The sequence below is a fragment of the Sycon ciliatum genome, chromosome 8 (genome assembly GCF_964019385.1).
Source record: "Sycon ciliatum chromosome 8, ocSycCili1.1, whole genome shotgun sequence".
Lineage (NCBI taxonomy): Eukaryota > Metazoa > Porifera > Calcarea > Leucosolenida > Sycettidae > Sycon > Sycon ciliatum.
In genome coordinates, this window is record NC_088650.1 from 30375485 (window position 1) to 30392510 (window position 17026).

General features: G+C 48.9%; 3 protein-coding genes and 1 non-coding gene across 5 annotated transcripts; 1 reads left to right on the forward strand and 3 right to left on the reverse strand.

Annotated features, from left to right (window-relative positions):
* Positions 1–3636: 3636 nt before the first annotated feature.
* LOC135822682 (histone H4) lies at positions 3637–4142 on the reverse strand. Its single transcript, XM_065335500.1, has one exon. The coding sequence runs from the start codon at positions 4117–4119 to the stop codon at positions 3808–3810; it is 312 nt and encodes a 103-aa protein (XP_065191572.1). The 5' UTR covers positions 4120–4142; the 3' UTR covers positions 3637–3807.
* A 390-nt stretch (positions 4143–4532) lies between these two features.
* LOC135822678 (26S proteasome regulatory subunit 10B-like) lies at positions 4533–6939 on the forward strand. The gene has a single exon (XM_065335495.1). The coding sequence runs from the start codon at positions 4635–4637 to the stop codon at positions 5811–5813; it is 1179 nt and encodes a 392-aa protein (XP_065191567.1). The 5' UTR covers positions 4533–4634; the 3' UTR covers positions 5814–6939.
* On the reverse strand, positions 6448–16468 carry LOC135822676 (mediator of RNA polymerase II transcription subunit 15-like). Of its 2 annotated transcripts, none has more exons than XM_065335491.1 (10): positions 16240–16468; positions 13826–14035; positions 13247–13435; positions 12424–12572; positions 11688–11834; positions 10707–10859; positions 9888–10190; positions 9289–9430; positions 7912–8084; positions 6448–7412 (listed from the first exon to the last, which is right to left on the reverse strand). In XM_065335491.1, the coding sequence occupies exons 2-10, from the start codon at positions 13902–13904 to the stop codon at positions 6984–6986; spliced, it is 1764 nt and encodes a 587-aa protein (XP_065191563.1). In that variant the 5' UTR covers positions 13905–14035; positions 16240–16468; the 3' UTR covers positions 6448–6983. The 2 variants fall into 2 exon arrangements, with proteins under 2 accessions (XP_065191563.1, XP_065191565.1); XM_065335493.1 differs by lacking the exon at positions 16240–16468 and adding an exon at positions 15311–15651.
* Positions 8388–8469, reverse strand: Trnas-aga (transfer RNA serine (anticodon AGA)). The gene has a single exon. It is a non-coding gene; the product is annotated as a tRNA-Ser (tRNA).
* Positions 16469–17026: the final 558 nt, after the last annotated feature.

Sequence of the window (17026 nt, forward strand, 5' to 3'; positions counted from 1 at the left end):
TAGGAAAGCACTTGTATGGCATACGAATTTTCATACGTAATTACTTAGAGCGAAGCCTCCCTTATAATTATCTACTCCTGGGTTCAAACCACATGGAAGTAATGCACAGAGTTACCATGGTTACAGGTGTGGCAGTACGCACTGCACAATGTACATGTAGACACGTACACATGATAATCATTACGTAGAAGCATGTTTTGAACCGTGGCGTACGGCCGTCAGCACACTACGTTCACTGACTCCCATTTACGTCTATGGTGAAAATCCAGAACGGGTGGTCGTGTCATCAGACAGGCACAGCTTCTTGGCGCGTACACGTTTTTTGGAGAAATTTGAAAATTCAAACGCACGTACAAGGTCACTTGGGAAAAGACTGGGGGAGATATGAGCGTCCACCCAAAGTCGTGTACAGTCGTCCCTCTCTAATCCGGCACCTTTTGCAACGGCATTTTCTGCTGGATAAACAAGGGTGCTGGATTATCAAATCCTGCCCTCCAACCCGGCCCACCTATTAACATACATGTTTGTGTCATACGTCAAAACGTAGGGATTTTCTGTGTCAATCCAAGTACTTTGTGGAATGCATGTCTATAACATACACTTGGGAATATCCTATGCACTGGCATAGGATACTCCCAAGTGTATGTTACATGTACATCTGTTGTGTATGTTACAATGCTCCCTGACGGTATGCGATGTACAACTGCTGGATTAGAAAATCGAATTATGTACAGTTTGAGTGATTTGTTGCAGAAAATCGCTGCTGGAGGCGGAATTCAAGTGCCGGATTAAAGCGTAGAAAATGAACTGAAAAAATCCGTTTTGCCAGAAAGTGTGCTGGTTTGCAAGGGTGCTGGATACACAAGTGCCGGATTAGAGAGGGACGATTGTACTGTAATTTCACAATTTTTGGGTACTTTCAGTGCGTCTGTTTCATACCTAAAATTTCAATACACCGAACAAACACTAACACACATAATCCAATAGGGAGTTGCTTCTCTGTACCTAAAATTTCTGTTCACCTAGCCTGGCCTTTTGCTCTCATACTACCGAAAATATTGAGCACCTCAAATTTCTGAAATTAACGTAACCCTCCCCCACGTTTCCTTTGGTCCCGTTGTCACCCCGCGGGCCCGCCCACGGATCATTATAGCAACCGACCAAAAACTCCTTACGTAGACGTAGCGCTGCGTGCCGTAGTGAGATGACAGCCTAAAGGCGCGACTACAGGTCAGACCTCGCTATAACGTAATCTCTGGGGGATGGGAGAAATTATGTTATAGCGAGGTTTATGTTATAGTGAGTTGTGCACACCAATATGCAATATGTATGTCAAAATGACCCTCTTCACTTACTGATTACAACTGTACTGTTTTACATACAGGTATGATGATGACTAGCAAAGATGTGTACAGGCTTGTGCCGCTTGTCAGCAAAGGGGTGACAAGAGTCATGTAGTGCGCGCGTGTACTTGTACATGTGACAAGATTAGAGCCTATAAAAAGTAATGGGAGTGGTAAAATACCGGTATTTTACTACTCCCTGCTTCCGAGGTGGACGGCTCCATGATCCAGTCTCGAATTCGTCGCGAGATCGAGAAGGCATGTAGTCATTTTTATACGAGTTTTTACGTTATGCTGAGGTCTCCGTACGGCCGTGCGCCCCAGACCCAGCAAACCGTGCGTTATAGCGAGGAAATTTTGTACAGAAGTGATGCGGTTTCGGCAGAGACATTCACATTTGTACGTTATAGTGAGGTTTATGTTATAGCGGGGGTCGTTATAGCGAGGTCTGACCTGTACCGTGAATGGCGATAAACCGTGAAGGACATTTGCACTACCGATAAACTAACGTTACCTGTATGTATGTTTCGCAGCTCTCACCGCGGCACTGAGAAGGGATTCTCCCTTTTTCCCAGCCTGAGCACTTTTTTTACTGCCGGAAAAGTTCTGCTGCCGCAGCAGTATAACTGTTCTGCCGGTAATGTCACGTGATCAAATCACCTTGGAAACTTTCCACTTTCTGTCCCTCCAGGAACTTGCGATTCCGCGGCCGCGTTGTTTTAAGCGATTTGAACAAAAGTCTGTGATATCCGCGATATTTGAAAAATCATCCGCGTTATTGTAGATAACTGTCCTTGATACTTGAAAAGCACCGTGATATTTCGAAAAGCAACCGCGATATTCGAGTCTTTCTTCGATGTTGTTTAGTTCTTCAAGCTCGTCAGTAGTTTACTTGTGAGATCGACACCAGAATGGAGAAGTTTCTGGGCAAATCAGCGGCTGACAAGTCACAAAATAAGGCTCGCGTCGAGTGTTGTACGTACGAGGATGGAGGAAATAGAGAGGTTTCGACCCGCGTGATTTGTGCTCTTACGTGAACGTCAATTTTTTGCGTTGACGCGAGCTCAGAAAGAGCTTTCGCTTCACGTTGCTTGTGAAGCACGTCGTTTCGCTGACGACAGGAGCGAAAACTTCAAAAAGTGAAAAAAGTGATTTGTGGTGAGGCCAAAGTCGCACAAATATTATTTATAGCTAGTTTAGGCAAAATCGACAAAATCGAGTCAATAATCCCAACCTGATAGCAAGGCTAAATTTGCAAAAACTCGCGTTCACGTGGAACGTGAGTTGACCTCATCTCACGTCATGAACGGGAGTTTCGACGCCAAAATTTGCCACACCGACGTGAAATTTCACGGTGTAGTGCAGAACAACGTGAAACGAAACCTCTCTTGCAAGCTCCTGTCAGGCAGTTGAACACAGTCAGCGTAGCACACGTTCTGTTTTGTCATGCATGATTTATGCTGTACGACTTGTACATCGTACACCACTACAGTACAAGTAACAACATCCGCTGCAATTTTACCACAATAATCCCGCAATGATTGCCAATATTTGACAAAATCCGCAATATTCCCCGCAGTTTGTGGCATTTTACCTCGCAAGTTTCTGGAGGGACAGACTTTTTATCGGTACCGGGCGTCGGTAGTCAACGCACGCGCCCTAAGCACCTGCTTTTATACACGACATTCTGTCCCCATTTTCAACATCAATCATGTACTATTTTCTTGTACATTTCCATGGATAACGAGAGTTTTATGCAAAATCTCAGAAGACAGTCAATAGCGCGGAAAAATGAGCGTACGTGGAATCCTGTGGGGACAGGACATTTGTAAGACAAAATTTCAGCAGTGGTTTATTATTGGCATGGGGTTCGGGTCGGTGCCAAAATTTTAATAGCTGCGGAAAATTGGTATTATACAGTAACAAGTTACACAACATTTTTAAAAGCTCCTCACCAGGATCAAGTTCAAAGTCAAAGATGCCCAGTCGTTGATAAGACTTGCTTGCACTGCTCGATTACGAAGGATGGATCCAAGTATCTTTCACAGCCCAATGACTTTCAAATTCATGTCACACTCAACAAGCATCTACCAGTAGATACTGTTAACGCACAAAATTTGTGTTATTAGAATTCAGAGTTGATGTTTGTGTATACCGAATGACTGCTGTGTGATTAGTCATGTACCCAGTTCAAAGAAGCCACTTTTGTTAGCTGCGGACGGCCTATGTATGAAACTGATGTTTCGGACCTACATCATGTCATGCACAACCACTACACAAAGCGGACAGAAAGTGCAGATGCTGAGATTACAATCGCAGAAATAATCGACGACTCACGTCACGAGTCACGTGTAGACATTTACATTACAACACACAGGAGAACACACCTTTCTTTTGATTGAATGTGGTGGCTTTGAAAAAAGCCGGTTTGTTCGGAAGCAGTTGCAGGGATGAGGAAATATATTTAACCGCCGAATCCGTACAGAGTACGTCCCTGGCGCTTCAAAGCGTAGACGACATCCATGGCGGTGACAGTCTTGCGCTTGGCGTGCTCGGTGTAGGTGACAGCATCACGGATGACGTTCTCAAGGAAGACCTTGAGGACACCGCGAGTCTCCTCGTAGATCAATCCGGAGATACGCTTCACACCACCACGACGAGCCAGACGACGAATGGCTGGCTTCGTAATACCCTGGATGTTGTCTCGCAGGATCTTGCGATGGCGCTTGGCGCCTCCCTTTCCGAGTCCTTTTCCTCCCTTGCCGCGTCCAGACATCTTGAATGATTGTTGAATCTACGATTGCTGTACCGTTTGAGATCTGAACGGCAGATTTTATTGCTCCGGCAGGTGACGACCTTGGAGAACACGGCACCATAAGGCGCGAACAAAACGGTTCAAATTTTGGTGCAAGCTCCACTCCAGCCGCGCCTGCATGCGCGCATGCATGGTCAACTAGACTGCATGCTGGATGCGCGTGCGCCATGCGTGTGATCACTGTGATGTGACGTCAAAAGACATGTGACAGGCGCGCTATATGCGCTAGTCTTTTCGCTATCCCGCCGCCGGTAAGTAGCGCGTACGCTGCACGGGTCCAATTTTCTTTTTCTGCCAGCGAGCTGAAACCTTTTTTTTGCCCGGACTCTTCGGGGATCGGTGACGTCAGGGGGAAATGGCGAAGCAGAGATCCTTCCCGAAAATGGAATGAACAAATATAAAACTTTGAAAAAGCTTCGTCGTTTGAAGTTTTGTTCTGACAATAGTAAGAGAATATTGTGAGCTCCACTGCCAATATGCCTGAAGAGGATCAAAGGCGCGCTACTGCGCTGACCACGTATCGTAAAAAGCTAACCGAGCACAAGGAGATATCTGCCAAGCTAAAAAATCTAAGAGAAGCGGAGAAGGAATCCAAAGCAGACTTTGAGAAAAGTGAAGATGATCTGAAGGCAATGCAGAGTGTTGGCCAGATCGTTGGAGAAGTACTACGTCAACTAGGAGAGGACAAATACATTGTGAAAACTAGCAGTGGACCGCGTTACGTTGTAGGATGCAGGACGATGCTTGACAAGTCCAAGTTGAAGCCTGGAACTCGTGTTGCACTGGATATCACAACGTTAACTATCATGCGATACCTGCCCAGAGAAGTAGATCCCCTTGTGTACAAAATGCAAGCCGAGGATCCAGGAGACGTCAGCTACGCCAGTGTAGGTGGCTTGGCCGAGCAGATTCGTGAGCTGCGTGAGGTCATTGAGCTGCCTCTGCTGAACCCTGAGTTGTTCTTACGAGTAGGAATTTCACCGCCAAAGGGCTGTTTGCTGTACGGACCGCCCGGTACTGGGAAAACCCTACTAGCGCGGGCTGTTGCTCGACAGCTGGATGCTAATTTCCTCCGTGTCGTGAGCAGTGCTATCGTAGACAAATACATTGGAGAATCTGCGCGTGTCATTCGTGAAATGTTTGCGTACGCGCGCGACCACCAGCCATGCATCATCTTCATGGACGAGATTGACGCAATCGGAGCGAGAAGAATCAGCGAGGGTTCATCGGCAGACCGAGAAATTCAGCGCACGCTGATGGAGCTGCTGAACCAGATGGACGGCTTCGACAAACTGGGCCAGGTGAAAATGATCATGGCTACGAACCGGCCGGACATTCTCGACCCTGCCCTGCTGCGTCCAGGGCGGTTGGATCGTAAGATTGAAATCAAGCTGCCCAATGAACAAGCGCGCCTGGAAATCCTGAAGATCCATGCCGGGCCCATCACCAAGCACGGTGAAATTGACTACGAAGCGGTTGTCAAGCTCAGTGACGATTTCAACGGTGCCGATCTGCGGAACGTCTGCACCGAGTCTGGCATGTTCGCCATCCGTGACGACCGTAGCTACGTGGTGCACGAGGACTTCATGAAAGCAGTGCGCAAGGTCTCCGAGGCCAAGCGGCTGGAGAGCAAGCTAGACTACAAGCCAGTGTAAATACGGTGTGATCATCGACTACCCAGGTGTGTGTGTGTGTGTACTGTGTACCCACATGCCATATAGAATGACTGCTTTCCGTTGCTTTACCTCCGGCCTCTCACGCTAACGTGCCTCCTTTCACTGTATGTGCTGCTTATTTGCTGATTGTATTGCCTGTTCAAGTTGTATTCTGTTCGAGTTATTTTTCATTCTGCTCTCTGCTATGATTTTTTTAAGTAAGTTTTATATCCATGCCCCCATCATTGCACATAGTAAAGACATTCTTATGACCATATTTCTCTCTTTTCTCTGTTTGTTTTTACATGCAGGCGCAATGTGTACATACAATAGGCTCTCTCATCGTTTTAAGGGGTCGTCCATAAATATCAAACTTTTTTCATAAAACGAAATAATTTCGTTATGGGGTGGGAGGGGGTTGACCAATTTCGTTTCAGAAAACATTGATTCATGGACATGGCCGTTGTATATGCATGTATGTCAACATTTTTTACGTTCTGAGGGGGAGGGAGGGAGGGGTTGGGTCTAAACTAAAATAATTCGTTTGGTGAAAAAAGTTCGATATTTACGGACGACCCCTAATGTATTTCAAAAGTAATTCGAAACGAAAACACTGTTCTACCCGCAAGAGGAGTTGTGTGAAAAGCAGCGCACTTGGTTAACTTGATCATTGCTAAATATTAGACTTATCATGTCAATGTTATCAATTCTCCTTACAATAATAAATCAAAAAATTTGAGCGAGCAAAGAGAACTGTTTGTGTTCCTTCTGTCGATCCCAGTGGCACATTTGCCAAGAAGTGTGTGTTCGTCTATCGTTGAATACGCCGAGTGGCATACCGCCCACGCAGAGGGCGACCCCAGCACAGAACCCAGGCTGGTGTGTTGCGCGGGGCCCAGCATTCGCATAGGGGACCACGTGCCGGTCAGCCATGGGATGGACTTGAAATAGGGTCAGCAAAAAGGGAGGAAGTGCTGATCATTATGAGCATGTACTCTGTACACTAGTATTATCTGGCAGGCTAGCTACTTGAGAAATGGGAGATGCAGGAAGAAGTGAAAATTCCAAAAGAGTGTGTGTGCGTGTCACTGTGTGTGTATGGGGGGGGGGGGGGGGGCAGAGACAACAGCACAATGAACGAAGGCTCAAACACAGCTGCTTCCCTGGCGGTTAGTCTTCGGGCGGAGGTGTTGGTGAGAATGTTGGCGGCGGACCAAGCGGTGGCGGGCCAGGAGGCATTGGTGGAGGCGCACTCGCACCCGGGGGCGGTGGAGGTGCGGGCGGACCTGCCCCACCCGGGGGTGGTGGAGGTCCAGGCGGGCCTCCCATACCCGGGGGCGGTGGAGGAGCCGGAGGACCTCCGGCAGCAGGTGGTGCGGGAGGAGCTGCGGGTGGCGTGGGGGCCGACGGTCCGTCAGTCGTCACCACCCCGGGTTGTGGAGCCTGCGCTGGCCAGTTAGCTACGCTAACAGCTGGCTGAGCACCGATCGTTGGCGGGGAGGGTGTTGTTGGCGACAGAGCAACTCGACGCGGTGGTGTGATCTCGTTGGAGATCATTTGAGGAGATCCCATACTGTGCGAACTGATACGGCGACCTGGGTGCAACAGGAACACATCAACATTGCAAAGAAACAGCCATGAGAGAGGGTGCTGCTACTGGGCAATTACAGAGGATGGGTGAACTGTGCACTATAATATTACTGCACACCAAAACACTGCCCAGGTATCAACAACGCCACAGAATTCAGAAAATAGAATCATTTCGATTTTTCCCCAGATGGCAACGGCTAGGAAAGTTGGTTGTTAGTTTCGTACTGTTTTCCTAGATGGTAAGAAGAATTATTGCGTGCTCACTATGACAATTGACAAGTGTGTCATCCCAAAAAAACAAAAAAAGGGAATATCAAATTCAAACAAACGGCAATCATTAGGAGACGCTGAATCGACATTTTTATACTGCATGGATAAGTATACACAAATGTCGATTCAGCTTGTCTTGCATGATTGTGGTTATGAAAAATATCAGATTCAGTAGGGAATATTTGGAATAATGTCATGTATTCCAAGCCGGATGGAGCGCAGAGTGCAACTTGCCTAGTTGCCGAGTGCTAGACGTCTGCAGGCTGCTTTCGGAGTCGCCGCTGTCGGAGCGATTGCTCTGCGAGTCACTGTTTGGCACGTGCACACCTCCCGCCTGCGCTGCCTTGGCACGCTGTATGAGTGCGTGCTGTTGACTGGCCGGCTGGAACGCTGACAGACCCTGACCAACGGCTGTGCACAATAGAGCACGTACAGCAGCGAAAATGACCAACTCGTACACACGTGCATAGCACTGTATATTGCAGCTCTAAACCCTCGTCTAACATATCTTTTCAGGCAAATGAGTGATGCATGCCTAATTCGTCACAACAAAAGCTTTTCGTGAGGCGCAGATGCCGACTCGTGATAAGATTGGTTCCAAAACTCAGATTTCTCACACATCAACATCAGTGACTGGAAAGCAATATAAAAATACCCCTTTCTCCAATTTTGAAAGTTGAACAGTCATAACAAAACAAAAAAAGAGTACTTTTTCGCAGTGAACAGGATTCGAACCTGTGCGGGCAGAGCCCAATTGATTTCTAGTCAATCGCCTTAACCACTCGGCCACCACTGCTGCTGATGTGGCTACCTTGCATGTCTTAGCTGTATTACACTGCGATGGCGGCCAGAGAGGTTGAACGTTCGTGCTTCGGGAGAGGCTGGGTGGGCCATTGGTGGCTCGCAAGACTCATAAAATGACCACGATCATTCCTAGCTCAGTTTTCAAGGGCCACGGGCGCAGGCCCTTACAGGTATGTTTGAATAGTCAAACGTGTCTTCCTCTGACAAATTTTCTATACCAGTCAATTTGTCACAGTGTGTGGATAATTTCCACATACCCGGGTACTGCTGACCGTGTACTTTGCTGCTCGAGCCAGCATACACTGCACATGCGCACACGCATGCAACGTTTATATCTTTTGTACGGTCAAGAACAGGTACTGCACACGAACTGCTGCCTGCCAGTATCCCATCGTTGATCATGGCATACAAGACCCAGTCACTGTGATTGTTTGCTGCTGCTGCTGAGTTGTTCGCCACTCTACAGACATGGCTAATAGGGCTTGAAAGTGATGGCGTCAGAAGTCAAAATCTAATGACAAATAACGACCTTTAGATCCACTTGACCGATTCCAGGTTTTTGTATGGGTCCATAAACGTTTGGGTGGTATTCCTTCGCAGCATAGTGACACATCCACAGGTAGGTGTGGGTCCACGACCGGGAGGGCATAGAACAATCACTACCGGTGGATGTGTCACTATGCTGCGAAGGAAAACCACCCAAACGTGTATGGACCCATACAAAAACTGGACCCAAGTGGATCCAAAGGTCGATTTTGACTTCTGACGTCATCACTTTCAAGCCCTATACAGCCGTGTAGCTAGCTCTTACCCATTGGTGAGTTTGTGCCATAGCCTTGCATAAGGGGACCGCTGCCGGACGCAGCCAGCATTGGAGAACCACTGTCCAGGCCTTGTCCAGCTACACCGGCTAGCTGCAGAGAGCTCGGGGGCATGATCATGCCACCAGGAACCTGAGACAGGAACATTTCAGAAGAAGAAAGTGTGAATTAGCTTGGAATCATAGAACGGCAGCACACCGCTCCACCTGGAATTGCAAAGCCTGTCTCAAGGGAGGAGGGGGTGGGGGTGGTAGAGCTGGCCCATGCATTATGCACCCTGTTTAATTAGTTAAAAGGATTGGGGGAAGGACGGAGTGAGGAGCGGGAACCCCGATCCGGTGATACAGGCCGCATTTAGACCAAATTCTATAGCGTCCTGTATTCCTTGAGTCTCTCAACGGGCTCACATGTTTCATCAGAAAACCAGCATCCATTATCGATGAAGAACCAGGACCCGGCAGAACTTGAAGTGCTTTACTTGTCCACACCGTGATCATGGGACATTGAACAACTATAACAGTGATGTGAATTTGTAATGTGCTACCAAGCACCGCTCACAAACATCATAAACACTACGGCACAAGCTGACCTGTCCACCTGCGGCTGCAGACTGCTGAGCAGCGGAGAGCAGAGCCTGCCGTACAATGGCCTGCTGTTGCTGCTGCTGACGAATGGCCTGCAGCTGCTGCTGTTGTTGCTGTTGCTGCTGCTGCTGCTGCTGTGTTGCGGCCAACAGTCCGGCGGCAGTCATCGGAACACCACCTGGAACGCCTCCGGGAACACCACCTGGAACACCTGGTACACCACCGATGCCCATCCCAGCTGCTTGTGCCATCCCCGCTGGCAGGCCACCGCCAAGTACATTCCCTGTAGCTAGTTGCTGCTGACGAAGCTGCAACACAGACAACAAGAACATCTAGTCAACTTGGCCATTGAATAGATTAATGCACTCGCTCCTGCATCCAGCATTAAGATGGCAAGGAAACTATGGGTCGAAATTTGCACAACTGTTATACGTAGGGCCGTGAATGTATATAACAAAATCAGTACCATTGGTGCTTTCAAAGATCACCGCCATGTATCGTTCCAAGGTGCTGGAATGGAATACTGTAAACCCAGAAACCCGTTGCGATCCTGGAACGCTCGTGATTTTCGCGATGGGTGTGAAATTGCGAAACTGAATACTTGAGTCAATCATCAAAAAAATTGACTCCCATCGCAAACGTTTGCAGGCGCAAAATGGTCTAGCTGTCATTGCAATTCGCAAACTAAAACAGACGCAAATGATTCTGGCTTTACAGACAATGGCAATATTTCAGCTCTAATCTGTTCGTGTGGAGTACTATCTCCACTCTTCCCACCCAAAATACCTTCCCCATGATTACATAACGATAGCCGAACATCTCACCCGTAGTGCTGCCTGAGCCTGGAGCTCCTGCTGTTCTTTCTTCTTGCGCTGTGCCTCGTGCACTGCCATTACAATCTGGGCAGTCTCGTTGATCTTCTGCTGCTGCTCTTGCTGCTCTTGAATGGCGGCCAGCTGCTGAAGCTGCTGAAGGGTCTGAGGAAGGACGTGACATCACAAAACAATACACACCGTGTTTAGAAACTCGATTTTCGAAATTGTCCCATTCAGGTTTTGGACTTGAAACTCTGTGCATTGAGTCCTGCAAAACCTATCCTGATCGTGCAAAACCTGTCCAATCAGCAAATTTCTTTCTATTTTAGCATGTCTTGTACTCTGGTAAGATTGAGTCTCGAGGCTTCACAGCAACACTAAAATGAAAAATACCCGTCCTGTGCTAATCATGACAGGCCGGCTGGGTGTAGCTCAGTGGCCCGGTGGGCCAGCAGGCTCACTTTACCGGCACTGAGTGCTTGGCTATCGCAATGATGATGTATGTCACTGCCAAGCAAGGCTGCCGGTACTTGTGACTGCCTTCAAGTATACAAAGATGTACATGTAGTACACACTGAATGAAATACACAATGCGGAATGAAACCATGAATGAATGCATGGTTGGGTTAGAGGGTCAGACCAGTTCAAAAACTGCCGTTATCGTCCGTCCAACCTGTAATGCACCCAGCCTCGGAGTCAACGGAGAAATCCATTTGCATGTTGTGATGCACACAGTATGGATCTTGTCCGGCATGTCCATTTAAATTTTCTGTGATCGATTGTGGAAAAAACCTAAAGGGTTATTCAACGGAGAAATCCATTTGCATGTTGTGATGCACACAGTATGGATCTTGTCATGTCCATTTCTGTGATCAATTGTGGAAAAAACCTAAAGGGGTTCAGGTGAACGATACGCGTCGCTATAATTATTATGTTGCTGGGTGGGATAGTGTGGGGGAGGGGGGGGGGGGGGGCGATGCCCCACAGTACCTGCTGTGTTCGGACTGCTTCAGCCTGTAATGCTGCTTCCTGCTGACTTAGCTGCTGTGTGACGTGTTGCTGCTGGGTCTTGACTGCCTTCAGCTGTGCCTGGAGTTTCTGTGCCTGCTGCATGTGCTGCTGCAGCTGTAGCTTCGTCTGAGAACACACGGCCGCATCAACCCACGCGCATGCACACACACATACACACACAAACACACATACACACACACACACACACACACAGGTAACAAGTGCTGTAATATACAAAGGAAACCACATTAGCCAGTGCCAATTACAAACCCATAAAAGTTGATGATACAGTGTGCATTCTGACAAAAAGAATGTAGTTGAAAAAGGTCAGCGTAAAAACGGTCTGGATGGGGCGCTAACGTGTGCTGCTTTAGCTAAGACGACACTGGTAACGGTATGATTGAGTCGAGTGCCGATTCACACTATAGAGTTTCTCTGCCGCCATCAATAGCTTCAATAGGATCACACCCGGCTAGGGTGTGCATGAAGGCTGCCACAGCATCACAGCATCTGCCACACATCACCAGGGGCATAGCTGGTCACCCTTTTAGGGGGGGGGGGGGGGTGCACGGCCGCATATGTGTAGGATGGTAGGTGCATGTCATTCATGGTCAATATGTGCATGCTAAACTTAGGTCGAAATTTTAGGGGGGGGGGGGGTGCATGTGCCCCATGTAGGCTATGTGTCTGATCACTGATGCCCACTGACACTCACCTGTTGTTTCTGCATTTCACTCATTTGCGGACCGGCGGCGTTGTGCGAAGCGGAAATGGCGTTGACTTGGTGCGCTGCACCAAAACCCGCCTGGCCTGCTCCGGTCCCGATTTGCAAGCCACCGGCTCCCATGGACGAATTGAGCATGCCTGCCGGCCAGATCAAGGTGAAAAACAGTAGCAGAACACACTTGCCGGTATGATAATATGCCTGTTCGTTAGGTTCATGGGTCCCCAATCATGGAGCCTAAGAACGTCAGGAATGCCAAGCGGCAAAATATGATGACCCCCACAGCTAAGCCTTTCATACAGTTTGTGCATGATATAGAGGGTCTACACATGGCTTACGCAATTGTATAGCCGGTGGTAACGCGGACGTGCAAGCTTTACTTTTTTTTACACATGGCTTCTCAACAGTAAACGCCCGTTGGTGGGCAAAAGGTTGGTCCGGCCATGCCAGCCTGACCCGCAACCAGACCGGTTCCGCAGGGCCTGATACAAAACGTGTGCAGACACTTACTCAGAACGTATGAGAAGATGACCGCATCATGACCTAAGGCTAAGTGATAATGATCCAGCACGAGGTTGGGCAATTGGCACTCTTTTGCTCCTTAAATGTGTTTGTGTACTTGTCAACTTTTGGCCCGGGATTCACTTAGACCTGAGTGTGCATCGCGTCGACCATTGTCTGGGCTGGGAGCAGGGGAAGAAAGTCCAATACAACAGATGCACTCCTTAAATTATCCTTATGTTTGCAACCCTGCAGATTGGCAGCCTACCTCAGTACATAGCAATGTCATGAGATGACAGAATCCAAATCTCACCTGGATTGTTTGCATGAAGGCCGTCCACCCCTCCAAGACCGTTCAACAGGTGTGGGGAAGAGAAGCTCGAGTCCAGACTACTCGCCGTAAATGAGTTGCTTCCAAAGCTGGAGTTTGGTGACACCGCTGAGGCACCGGCCGCTTCCAGGTTCATGGCAGCCAAGGTAGCAGCGAGCGCTGGGTCCATACCTGTGGGACAAGCAGCCAGTATTTGGTCAGTGTTAGCGGCCACTTTGAAGCTTCAGGCTATTCTCCAAGTGCATAATTATTGTGTATTTTTGGGTGAATTTACCCGTCCTCCCTATCCAAACAAATGCAAAGATATGAGAATGTTTAAAGTCCCCCCACCCCCACCCGCTCCATTCCTCTCCCAATATCGCACCACAATGAAGCAGTTAGCAGTTTCCCGAGTACCATGCACTGAAACGGACACGCAAATGTAACTGCCATTCACGCCTGATACTATTATTTTAGGCTTCATTTGTGTGCCTGCCATACCACCTTATCATATCGGTCAGCCATACAAAACTGACACAAGGACTGCATTGCAGGTAAATGACACTCTCCAGACCGACTTACCTCCCGTGAGGGGCTGAACCCCGGCAGTAGTGGTTGGCAGTCCGGCTGCCACCAAACCAGCAGCAATGGAAGGATCCATGTCAGGTCGAGCGTGTCAGCTGCTCAGCGCAACCGTGGCGATAAGGAATTGGTGTGGTGAGGTGAGCTTGTTGTAAACCCCAAGTAAGGCCACTCAATGAGGGTTGTGTCGGTTCACCCCACAGCACTGGCCTAGAAGACAAGCAACACGACATGGAATGGATAGAAAGGAGTATGTTGATCAAGGGATGGATGAGGGATGCTAACTGGTGTTGAAATCACCAGCGAACAGAACATACACGACCATGACTGCGCTGAGAACGTTTTCCAGCGTTCCCAAACTTGCTGCTTTTGGCTTGGTGTAAAATTCGGTGACGCTTGACCCCACAACCCCTGTGAGAGACATGGGCAATACAGGCATGTAGCACTGCCCTTGGAGGTGGTCGGGCCGGAGGGGGGGGGAGGGTCCCCCGGGAAAAATTTGAAATTTAGGGAGCAAAATCCTGCATTCTGGGCACTTTTGGCAAGTGGTCCGGCCAAAGCCAAAGCCGGACCGGCTACTACGCGCTGTAATAACATTGCGACCCATACCAAGAGTACATACATGTAAACCAGAGTGTGCAACTGTGCATATCAGATCTGAAACAGCGCAGTTCGTGCACTACGTCACCGTGTTTCATAGCCCGGAAATCAGCCAAGTTTGCTTGATTTTACACGTCATGTTTCAGGATTTCAGTGTTTTTTATGGGACTGTGTACGCTGCGTACATCCACCGACAAGTAAATTCACCAGGCTAACCATATCAAAAAACCGAAATGAGGACAAACTCAGTGACCTGCACCACCGTGACTGGTTACCCAACTTTTCGCCGTACCTGTGGCTTACCATGCCGTCAGAAATCACGTACTGCACGAATTACGCTCCCACAGGAACCATCCTGAGTTGCACACTCTGGTTTATGTACTCTTGCCCATACTAAATTGCCGTAGGGACAGGATGTGTAAGAAGCTGATCCGAGGCTTGTCTCACCGACCTCAACAAAGTCAGGACGGCCCTCACCTCTGACCGGCCATTACTGTGTTTTCCTCTCCCGGACCCCTACCCCTCCTCTATCCCATCACAGCCAATAGATCAATCCGAATAGGGCAATACTAGTAGATACGATCTTCCCGGTGACCATGGGTAATCAAACAAACAGCTCCACGGTTTGGAATGAAAGTCACAGCTACCAGGGAACTTCAGTTTACTTGGATAGAACATTCTTTTTGATCTTGGATACACTTAGAGTACCCGTCAGCTGCTATCAAGTACAGATTGCTATGTCCCTAGGAGGTAAATGTACATGTACATGACATGTATGTTACACTGAAGTTTCGCAGTCAGGTAGGCCATTCTGTCCATCAGCGTGCTATACAGCTGCATGTAGGACCTGTTACTCAGTGTTAGTCATGATACAGGACAACTTACTTCACAACACAACGACTGACATGAAAAAGAGCAGTGCCTCCCATGCAGGGTAGGTCACCACCCTGGCTTGACTCACGCCCACGTTTGTCCACCTGCCTACTATCAACGGAGAAGGTTATGCTAGGGTTGAGACAGCGGGAAGTGTAAACACGGCCACGCAGCTTGTGGCATCAGCGTACAATGACATGCACACACAACCTCTCTCAGCTCTCAGTGGTCACAGAACCTGTTACTGTGTTAGATAGCTGCTACAGCATGTACCCAATCACCTAGGAGATCCACAAGGGCATGGATCACGAAAGCATAGGATTCCCAAGGAAAACTCAAGCTCGTCAAACTATCAGTGAACGCGTTCAACACGGAAAGCGAGACAACGGATGCAGCGCAGACTGATCCATTCTTTTTGCGTCGCCACTCCGTTGTTTACTGTCTGTCCCAGCCCCGATATACGAGTGTTGACTGCTCGCACACCGGTTATGACAAGTCACCGTGCCACCTAGCTATCCCTCAGCTTGTCAATGTGTTCCGTTCACAAGTATGTATCACCTGGGCACCGCCTGCAGCAGCAATGCCGTCCTGTACATATCCACTGGCAGCCCAGCTCTATTTTCCGAGGAACATGCTCGCCACGAGCGAGCGACACCCGTCCGCAGTTCCATACTTCACCCGAATGATTCTGTTTAGAACCGTGCACCGGGATCTGCGTGTTTCAATGTGAATGGCCGCCGAACAGAAATGGCCGGAGTCAACAATCACAAAATGTATGCACCACTCATCGCGTTTCCTCGCTACATCCGCAGTGCCTTTCTTCCGACGGAAATAATGCTTCGTTTGAGGAATTGCGCAATAACTATTTTTCATACATCACCTCCACCATATGCATATTTCCCTGCGTCCCAAACATTCGACACGCATGGACCCGTCCTTACCGGAGTTCGGAGTGTTAGGGCCGGGTCGGCTCGAAGCGGCTTGCCCGACGGCCGCTACCACCTTGCCAGGGCTGCTCCTCAGTTGATAAGCATTCTGGCCTTCCTCTCTGTCCAGCGCGAGCAGCTTCAAAGGATCCGAAGCGGCGTCCGTCCCTTGCACTTGCTCTACTATCGTCCGTGGAAGCAATGGAGAGACGTCGAGTGCTGAAACAAACGCTACGGATGTTAGGTGCGCACGGACTTGACTCCGCAAGCTAGGCTATCGTCTGTAGTCCGCTGTTGCCATGACCGGCGACCAGTCACCAGGTCACTGAGTCAGTCAGCAGATTGGGCAGATCTGACGGGGCTTGCGCAAAATTTCCCTTGATTCCATCATCGCGCAGATCATCACAATCCAGATTCGCGTCAAAGAGCCTAGAGCCGCAGACCTGTCGACACTCGGTGCAGACCCGTGGACCGTGGCTTCACTTCAGTCTTCAGTCAAAGTTCAGAAGAAGGCTGTCGACATCGCAGGACTTGTGCTGAGCAGCTAGATCCATTTTATTCTGTCAGTGTCATCCTCTTCGCAGATATAATATCAACTCAACGCATGTCGACCGCAGAGCGCGTGCAGGGCGCATGAGCGAAGTCCCAACAAGACTACCTGTCCTATGATTTGGGCTTCGCACGTGATTTCCATGCATGTCCCTGGCCTCGGATCGGAGTCATCTGTGTCCCGGCCTATCCATCCCGGCTCAGTGCACACAATTGTGATGTCCCTGGGCCATGGGCATGGGTCTGCATCTGG

What these genes read in the sequence shown, in the direction of transcription:
- LOC135822682 (XM_065335500.1), bottom strand. Translation starts at nt 4,119, where the DNA reads ATGTCTGGACGCGGCAAGGGAGGAAAAGGACTCGGAAAGGGAGGCGCC.
- LOC135822676 (XM_065335491.1), bottom strand. Translation starts at nt 13,904, where the DNA reads ATGGATCCTTCCATTGCTGCTGGTTTGGTGGCAGCCGGACTGCCAACC. An exon ending in AGGCTCAGGCAGCACTACGG is followed by an intron (nt 10,191 to 10,706) that starts GTGAGATGTTCG and finishes TCTGTGTTGCAG; the next exon opens with CTTCGTCAGCAGCAACTAGC. An exon ending in CTGCAGCCGCAGGTGGACAG is followed by an intron (nt 9,431 to 9,887) that starts GTCAGCTTGTGC and finishes TTCCTGTCTCAG; the next exon opens with GTTCCTGGTGGCATGATCAT.
- LOC135822678 (XM_065335495.1), top strand. Translation starts at nt 4,635, where the DNA reads ATGCCTGAAGAGGATCAAAGGCGCGCTACTGCGCTGACCACGTATCGT.